This window comes from Pygoscelis adeliae, unplaced genomic scaffold, assembly GCF_000699105.1.
Source record: "Pygoscelis adeliae isolate BGI_AS28 unplaced genomic scaffold, ASM69910v1 Scaffold9, whole genome shotgun sequence".
NCBI lineage: Eukaryota > Metazoa > Chordata > Aves > Sphenisciformes > Spheniscidae > Pygoscelis > Pygoscelis adeliae.
This window is the reverse complement of record NW_008825557.1, coordinates 758,576-768,538: the sequence shown is the minus strand read 5'-3', so window position 1 is coordinate 768,538 and position 9,963 is coordinate 758,576. Positions and strand designations below refer to the sequence as shown.

The following is a 9,963-nucleotide window of genomic DNA, read 5'->3' as shown; positions in this document are numbered from 1 at the left end:
CACTTTGTAAAAGCAGTAATGAATCTGAACTGGTAGCATGCTCTAGAAACACAGCAGGGTTAGAGGAGAAATTTGACTTTATCTATGTTAAAAAATATTAACTGTGAGTTATTAAAACAATCCCTTATTACTGGTGTATTTACACCAGTAATTATAAATTTTACATGTGACAGTAAACAAATGCTGCAAGTGGATGAAAATATTGAAGAACTGCTTTCAAAGTTGTTCTCATTTGCCTCAAGAAGTAAAATTACAGAACAACTATTTTTTTCCAAATTAAGCTTCTGTGCTAGTGTATTACAGTTAGAAGTTAAAATAGACATTTAGTATCTTTTAGAATTACATACAAAACGTGCCATAAAAATCAATAGCACTAGTTCTGCTCAAGTGATATAAAGCCAAGCTCAATGAAGTTAATTTTTTCCTTTAAAAAACCCACCCAAATGCCAATAAAGTAACTTAGCTGTGAATTTAGTTTTTTATATGCAAGTGTGTGTGTTTATATATATATATATGAATATACAAGCACATGCACACACATACATATTCATACAGGTATTCAAGGTCATTCCTACAGCAAAAATAACTTTGCTTTTCATTCTACTATACAGAATCTTTAATTTTAGACTTGGCTAAGTATATGCTACTGATAAAAAAAAGCATGGAACACAGCTCTGAAATGTCAACATCTTTGTGAGGTTCCTTCCTAAATATCCTATAAACAATCATGGAATATCTTATAGAGCATTGGCTTTTTCAATACAGCCATTTAAGCAGAGAACGATGTCTGAAGGTGAGTTGTGCGCAGCTGGGGAAATACATGGATTATGAAAGTGCAAGGGGAAACACTTTGTACTGGTGAAGATCCAGTCCCAGTAGAAATACCCATATATTGCCTTTATTTAAAAAGCTGTGGACAGCCATATCTGGAAAGGTCAAAATAATATATGACAAAGAGAAATAATTATCTGTATTTATTTTATCAGGCCCTTATGGGAAACTTTAGGGTTCATGTGAAACAAGCAATGTTTCTGCACAGAAATTTTTTTACTGCCAACAGGACTGAAGTAGTGCAACACAGCACTCCGCTTGAACTCATTAGGACTGCTGAGAGGGAGGACTCAATAGCTTGCATGAAGTAGACTGGTATTTCTGAACTTGGTAACTGCATGCTGCTGTGTAGTACTGGGAGAACAGCTCTCGTTGAGCAGGAACGAGGTATTGCATGGCATAGAACAGATACCAGTCCTAGATGCGAGTACTGTATTCCACAGCCTTTGAACTATGGAATTCAGAAACCCGTTGAAGTTGTCTCTACAGTGACTGACATCCACAAATAGGTAAGGCACTTTGCAGTGTTGTGGATCTCAATAAATGGCAAATGGCGAGGAAAGGCTGTCCAAAATCCCGTATTTCTTCCAAAACCCAAGCTTTCCCAACACTAGGAATGAGAGAGAGATCGAGACATGGATTGACAGCCTGAAATGATTTTCTGGGTCTTTATTTAAATATTATCTGTGTACAAAAAAACCAGCGTACCGTTCTAAAACAACATATGTTTTGACTTTAGTCTAACGAGTAAGATCAGAAAATGGTATTTTCTGGCCAGAAAATGGAAGACCTGGACTAAAAGAGGAAGATTTAGGCATTTTGCAGCCTAAGGAGACTCATATGTGCACTTCCATCTCTGTAGTATACTGCCTTACCCACACACCACAGGCAAGACTGAACCTGGGGTGCTGTATAATTAAGGACATAAGATTTATAGAGCAAGATAAAGCCCAACTGCAGTTGAGTCCTTTGATATGAGGTAGTAGTATGGCATTTCATCCCTGATCTCAGTACTGCTGATCATGTTATGTATTTTGCATCAAAGAATCTTTGGGTAAGTTATCCCTTGAGCACTGCAGTTTGAATTTCTGAAGAAAATGATATCTATTACTGCAACTACTAAAATATCAACAAATACTTTTAACCTACCCATAATATTTTATGTTCCCTTGTAATAAAAAAGGAGCTGAAAGATCTAATAATTCAAGATCATCTTCTGTGGATCTCACAGGAATAACACATTTAAATCTTTTTGTAAGCTTCCAGACTTCTTTTAGTGTTCCACCTATTAAAAACAGAAAAACATGGGTTTTTAAACTGTAATCAAGAATAAATTGAACAACGTGCATTTCTTGGCTGATTAGATGTTGATTTCAGGACCTTCAATAAAAATTGAGACCTACTACAGAAAACTGAAAAAATCGTCCATAACCTTCTCACTCTTATTCAACAAGAGACTCAATAAGAATCAAAGATGGATGTTTATCAGAGCAAATACCTTAATATCTTCCTCGTAGCTATCACTGTAACCATGAAGTTGTACTTAATTAGCATCACTTTCATATAATTTCTCCTATGATTTTACTAGCAGTTTTCTTGGGGCAAAAAAACCCCCCAAAACCCCTGACTTCGCAATTGCTCCTAAGTAAGTTTTTTCAGCTTTTAAGTAGCAAAAGTCTATTAATTTTTAACCAGCAGTTTATGAAAAAGTAGATATTCAACCACATCATAATTGATATGAGGTAGGAAATGCAGAACCACCAAACTTTATGCTAATTTGAGTGCTACTAAATTGGGGCTATGCTAGGAACACAGCAGAAATTTAATATATTACAGCTGGAACCCTGAGATTTTCAGACTCCAGTGACAGGAAAAAGTTCTTTCAAATTTATTATAAATCACAGGATAACCTGCCTTCAGTCTCTGTAGTATGGCCTGCAGAACGGATTACGGAATCTTTCTGACATTTCACCAATTCAGTGGAAATGTGGTAAATTTATTAACACACTGAGAACAGTTATTTGGAAATAGTTCAATGACAATATATGATTTAATCAGCTCGTGAACGACAATAAAAAAAGTGAGCAACCTGTTTTAAAATAAATATATTCTTGTATATATAATAATAAATATATTATTGTATATATAAATATATACAACTGTGTTGTTTACCACTAACTATAACTAAGACATTTCAAAGACTTTGTGACCAGTAATTACGACACTGGATTGTAAAATATTTATTGCATATATTTGTTACTTGTATTGCAGAGGTAACTAGAGAAGAAAATAAAATAAATAAAATTGCATTATTACTGGTGATGAAAAAAAGCACAACACGAAACTTCCTCAATGAACTTAACTTCTGGTAAAAAAAAATAAAGAAAACAGAGGCAAGGATATTTGAAATGGCTTCCCAAAACGTTAGAAGGCAAAGGTTCTCCAAGTACAGTGACACAGATAAAGCCTCTCATATACATTTGAACTCTGATTCAAGGGATTAACATACAAAATTCAGGGTCGTTTTAACTGACATTGCTAAAAAGTCTCCAGAATTTCGACTTTGCTGTAATACGAAGTTACGTCGAGCAAATGTATTCTGGCTTCCAAGATACTGGCACAAAACACAGAGAATTACCAGGGGTTGACAATGATATGAATCACAGTGATTTCATGTACAAATAATGAGGATATGCAAGGAGCATTAATCTACTTGTTGACCGTAACATTTCACTCTTCAGTTCAACTAATCTGTAGCAATGGTTATGGATTCCCCTCATTCCCTGTGGAGGGTCACGTAAAATTCTGTCCATTATCCAACTATTTCCTCAATTCCAGCCCAATAGATGCCAAAACACTCAAAAAGAAGTCCTTGCTTCAGCATAAAGATTATGGGGAAGAATATTGTGTTGCAGAAGAGCAAATTGCTTGTGTTTAACAAACGAGTAGAATCTAGACCACGTCTGTCTAATAAATGTCATAATGTGTTTGGCTTTTGAGGGTTGTCTGTAGTGCTGGGAAGATTTCTAGGGAGACTTCAAAATCTCCATTGCCAAAAAGTTAAAAGATAAAAATTAAAATAGCATGTAGTTTTGGCAAGGTTCATGGATCAATGTTCTGGGAAAAAAAGTGCTAAAACACTGATTATGCCCTTTCCTTGTGCTCGAACACGAAGCACATATATCCACATACACACATACTTAGCTGCTGGCACTTTAATATCTGAAAAAAGATTTACTAAGTTATATTGTTCAGTTATTTTAGGAAAATAGAGTAGTAATAAATTCTTTTTTCTTTTGTTTTCACGAAGATAAGGTTAGATTGAAAAAAAATATCCAGTTTGTAACATGTCAGAAATAAAGCAGCTATCAGAACTAGTTGAATATAAAACAAAGCAGAAAACAGAAGGGGTTTTGTCATTGACCCTTACAGAAAGGACCACCTGACTTACATTTGCATATTCACACCACCATGTGAGCACAATTGAAGACTTTGTTTTAAACTCAGAATGGTACTACATGCAATTATTTATTACTTTTATTCTATTCAAAACATTCCTTATTAGTATTCTTGCTAAATTGTTTCGTTTAAAGTTCAGTGGCTATTTCTCTTCCCTGAGGAAATCTGATAAAAACCAAACCAAAAAACCTCACACTGCAAGAAGCTCTATTAATCTGAAACAACACTGACATCCAGAGGCTGACAAAGTTAATTGTAGGCTTGTATTAGAAGCCTTCCAAAACTTTTCCACATCAAGACTAAAAATAAGTTTTTTAGAAGACAAAATGAGTTTTCAAATCAGAACTGAAAAATCCGTAAGCACAGCTAGGAAAAAAAACCAAACACATTCAGATGTTAATTTTAGCAGAATCAACAATAAACTTATTGGTATAGTTTTAACATAGAAGCACCTTACAAGACCTTCACAGATGACTTTTTCCTGTTTGCACAATAGTAACTTAAAGTTCCAGCTGAGTTTTTCTTTTCTTTGAAGACGCCTTTATGATCGTCACTACTTACACTGAATACATCTTCAACATATCTTAACTTCGTAGATACTCAGAGTGGATGCTGTGCCATAAGAGAAGTGGTATATTTGCAATTTATCTTACCTTCTATCATGAGCAAAGTATCTTCAGGCTGTTGAAGCATTTCATCATGCTTTACAAAATGGATAGCTATTTTCCTTTGTTTCTGGTCTTGTGTAGTCCACATTACAGAATCATACCAGGATGTATTGTGTAATTCTGGGTTTGGGGCAGTAACAGCAGAGCCTTGCAAAATAAAGTCAAAATCATCTCCATCTGGAACTTCTTGCCTAAAACCATTTCCAAAATGAGTAAGTAAATTCTAACAGCTTCTCCTTAGGCAATCTAGCAACAAGGACAACAGTACTCCAAATAAATATTAAAATACAGTCATAAGAGTTAAAGTATATACAGGAAAAATAACTTTGTTGTTATATCAGTTTAAACATTTAGAGTTGTATAGCAAATTAGGACAAGATAATTCATTTCCATGTTAATAAATATGCTAAGTAAACTAATCTTACCTAGGAGCAGAGGCAGCCCAGTGGCTTCATCCACACATATGTAAATCCATGGAAAGACACATATATATCAGCTTTATGTGATTTCAGTTGGGCCTTAAAAGGGCCACACAACTGCATACCACTTCAGTAGAGTGAAAAGACCGTATAAGCTCATATGATTTCAAGTTTTATGTTCTAGCCTATTTTACTTTGAGAGGGGGGAAAAGAAGAAAGAGCAGGAGCAGAACAGCTTCACATATGTACTGTAAAGGGAAAATCTGTAACTGCACCACACAGTTTCTCTCCTGTCCTGCTAGAGTGCACCATTCATGCATTTCCAGTTGTCAGCCACAGAGAAATAATGCAGACCATTCAAATTTTACCAATATTACCAACAACGGGCAAAAAGCCAGTGGTTGGCACACAAATTAAAAATGCATTAGAATGTTTTCTCCTAAGACAGACAGACCTGCTGGCTTCAGGTGGAATATGAACCGTAACAAAAAGGACAATGAAAAAAAAAGGCAAAAGCTTGGGCTATTTCATTTATATATAGAATATATAAAAAGGCTATAGTAATCATGGAAAATTGTGGGCTAAGTATAAAGTTCACAAGGAACAAACAAAATTCTATCAATTGTATCTGCTTATTACTACACAGTTGGCAAATATATTAAAAAAGTGACAAAACTGGCAGAGAGAGTTGGTAATTATCCCCTTTTTATACTTGGTAACAAAGACCATGTACTTGTATTTATACTCTGACATTAGCAACCAAGAGAATGTTATAACATCTGGTAAGAACCAATATTGTTAAAGCTGCAAGCGTGTTACTTTGCATCCAAAAGCTGTAAGAGAAGGATAGTAGGGGCATTTTCTTGTCTCAGTGATGTTTGTATCTAATAAATCTTGCAAAAAATGTGCAAAAAATTTCAAAAGGCTAGGAGAATGCTAACGTGCCATCACTTAAAGAAAGCAATAGTTTACGCCAGTAACAATAAAGCTGTTTGCTTGGGACTGATGCTAGGCCAAGTCAGGCAAAAAAAAAGTGATACAGGATTCAGCTGATCATGAATAACACTGTAATGCGTGTCACTGAGTAGTTTAATCAAAAATAGGCCATTTCAAACAAACTTTCTTTCATTTTTAGATGAATGTACACCAGAAATGGCATATGATTATTTGACTGAGCATTACTTGATACAATGACAAACAGCATTAAAGGGGAAATAACAATGATAAAATGGTCAGTGAACTGACTCGGGTCAGAGAAAAAGACAAAAATACCAAGGTGAATGGTGTTTCCCTAATATTTTTGATCCAGAAAAGATGCCTTCTCTGGAAAATACACTTTAGTCAAAGATATTTTATTCATTCACTTGGAAACTATCATACCTTTTTGCATATCCTATTTTAAAACCGCAGTACGGAAACAGGTATTTAAATACAACTTTGGTATGGGAAAAACCGCACTGCTAAATTTGCAAATTAAAGAAAAATTGTTGTCTTGAAAGCACTCAAAAGATTCTGTAAAAGGGACTCATTTGATGATTTAAAATTTTCCTACCTATTACCAGTGAGTTTCAAATCTTTGTTTGAAATGAAATACCTTTACATTCAGCTCATTTTACACAAAAAAGAGGATGAAAATACACTGAAAATCTAGGCATCCCAAAACAAATAGAACAATTCCTAATTACTTTTATTGTGTGAAATACTTACAAAGAGTTGCATTTGGAACAATGAAGTTTAATAGACTGATAGAGCTTCTGGGGTTTATAAGTTCTCAGCTTTGCTCTAATGCGATACTGTTGAGGAGCCATGCGATTCAGAATGGTTTTCAGTTCTGTGTTATTCAAATCCTGATGATCTGTTAATACTGCAAAATAACAACACACACACACAGAAAAAAGCCATGCATAGCTATTAAACACCATAATGTTTAGAATACGGGAAATGGCCATTGCAGACGTGCATTTTCCCTTAATGCCCAGCTTCTCTTCCCTTCCCAGTTGCAGCCTTAGTTTTATCAATACAACATGTTACTACAGTCTTTAAGGTAAATCACAACAGGCTATGGGAGCATGGTGTACTTCAGGGTACAGAAATTCAACATGTAGAAAAAAAACTAATGAAAGTAGAATATATAAATATGCTCTATTCCTTTAAAAATGGAATAAAAACAATGTAACATTCACAAACTTATACTCTTAGAATAGCTCTTCCTATAATAAATAAAAGACATTATTTCAACCTTTGAGCTTATGTCTCAAAAATATTTTTGTTCTCTAGTAAAAATAAAATTCACCTTGAGGTCAGTGTTGCCTACCTGTAACAGATAACTGCTGACATCGCCGTAAGTGTGATTCAAGATCTAAAACCAAGAAGAATTTCCTAATGATTTTCCTTCCTTCTTTTCTTATAGTGTGGACACACAAAAACAGATAGATAGATAGGCAGATAGACAGACACACACAAAACCAAAACCTGAACAAAGGAAAATGGAAATCCTAATAATGTATGAAAACAATATAGCAAAAGGAAAAAGCGACGTAAGCAGGAGACAAACAAGAGTTAATACAGAGTTAATCAAGAGTTAATATATTTGAGGAGAAATTAGTGTATACGTTAAATAGCAATACTCATCAAAATGAACACTTTTCAAACGTATACTGTGAACGATACTGCTGACATAAACTGTATTCATCCCCCTGTAAACTTTCTGGACAAGAGCATAAATACATTATTCTAAAACCAATATGGACTGCCTGGGTCCCTCCTCTGAACAACCTCTACTACACATACACAGTGCAGTAAATATGTGCAAAATTCTTTCTAAATTTACAGTGTTATGGTCTAGACATGAAGTATTTATTCTCGACTTTTGCACCCTTCTAGAAATATCCTGTCACAGTATGTTAATAATGGCTAATTAACAAAGGATTTTTAAAAGCTAGAAGCAAAGATGCAGACTACGTCCAACCAGCTTTAACTCACTTTTAGTTATTCTTATTCTGGCCTAAAAATACCATTCAAAGAATAATATGGGATCTGTAGAACTGTCTATAAGATACTACTTTTCCACGGCGCTGCACCTTGCAACTCTGCCACTGACACAACTTTCCATCCAACAGCTTTAGAAGGGTTCCTCAGCAAGCAGCTGTTTCGTAGTGTTTTCAGTGCCTGTCTCTGAGGATTCCCCCTTTAGAGGGAAGGAGTTACGTCACTCTGCTTTATGATCTAATATAGTATGATCAAGAACACCATCTGTGTTTAATAATTCATTCACTACCTCCTATGAAAGTATTTTTCCATGTATATGAAAGGCTTCTGCTGCAAGACAGAAGGATAGGGTAATGTCAATTTCCAGTCTAATAACCAAAAGTATTCTCTAAGGCTTTGTATGTGAAAGTAACATTATACACTTAGAGAAGCAGTACCTGTGACCTTATCTTGACCTTATATGTATCAGAAGAAAGAACAAACCAGCTTTCAATCGCTCTTACCTGTAAGACTGTTAAAAGTGCCATCTAATTCCACTGAAGACATGCTTTCCATATTCTGACTGTCTGCCAGATCCACAGATTCTAAGAATCTAAAAATAAATGACGAAGTATTTTATAACCTAGAGAAATCTTTCATATACATACTTACACACACATATATATAGGACTATACATACACTTATATGAAACCAACTGTTTATCAATACACAGGCATAATGTTCAGACATAAATTTTCCAGCAGAGACATAAAACTCAATTGAACCAGAAGTTGCAGGAGTGTATATTAATGATGCAGATGAGACACTCCTTTCCAAATCACTCCTGGAACTTTAAACACAATATAGAGCCAAAAGAAATCTGTACTACTGGAAACAGAATTCCTGATAAAGGAACATGGACTTTGGTTACTTAGCCTTTCCTAAGGGAAAAAACGAGAGTTTATGACCTTTGCAAGAAGGGGCAAGCCACTCTGGAGGACTACAAGGATGTCGTGAGGTTATGCAAGGAGAAAATTAGAAGGGCCAAAGCCCAACTAGAACTTAATCTGGCTACTGCCGTAAAAGACAATAAAAAATGTTTCTATAAATACATTAACAACAAAAAGAGGGCTAAGGAGAACCTCCATCCTTTATTGGATGCAGGGGGAAACATAGTGACAGAGGATGAGGAAAAGGCTGAGGTACTTAATATCTTCTTTGCCTCAGTCTTTAATAGCCAGACCAGTTGTTCTCCGGGTACCCAGCCCCCTGAGCTGGAAGACAGGGATGCGGAGCAGAATGAAGCCCCCATAATCCAAGGGGAAATGGTTAGCGACCTGCTACAGCACTTAGACACACACACACAAGTCTATGGGACTGGATGAGATCCACCCAAGGGTATTGAGGGAGATGGTGGAAGTGCTCACCAAGCCACTTTCCACCATTTATCAGCAGTCCTGGCTAAGCAGGGAGGTCCCAGCTGACTGGAAGTTAGCAAATGTGACACCCATCTACAAGAAGGGCCGGAAGGAGGATCCGCGGAACTACAGGCCTGTTAGCCTGACCTCAGTGCCGGGGAAGATCATGGAGCGGATCATCTTGAGGGCGCTCACAAGGC

At 35.8% G+C, this 9,963-nt stretch overlaps 1 protein-coding gene across 1 annotated transcript in view; it reads right to left on the bottom strand.

Annotated features, from left to right (window-relative positions):
* The window catches only part of POT1 (protection of telomeres 1), a 73,635-nt gene that overhangs the window by 9,118 nt on the left and 54,554 nt on the right, over positions 1-9,963 (bottom strand). The window contains exons 11-15 of the mRNA XM_009332259.1: positions 8,869-8,957; positions 7,692-7,736; positions 7,085-7,241; positions 4,944-5,149; positions 1,981-2,116 (exon numbers count right to left, since the gene is read on the bottom strand). Coding sequence (XP_009330534.1) covers positions 1,981-2,116; positions 4,944-5,149; positions 7,085-7,241; positions 7,692-7,736; positions 8,869-8,957 — 633 coding nt within the window. The remainder of the gene's footprint in view (positions 1-1,980; positions 2,117-4,943; positions 5,150-7,084; positions 7,242-7,691; positions 7,737-8,868; positions 8,958-9,963) is intronic.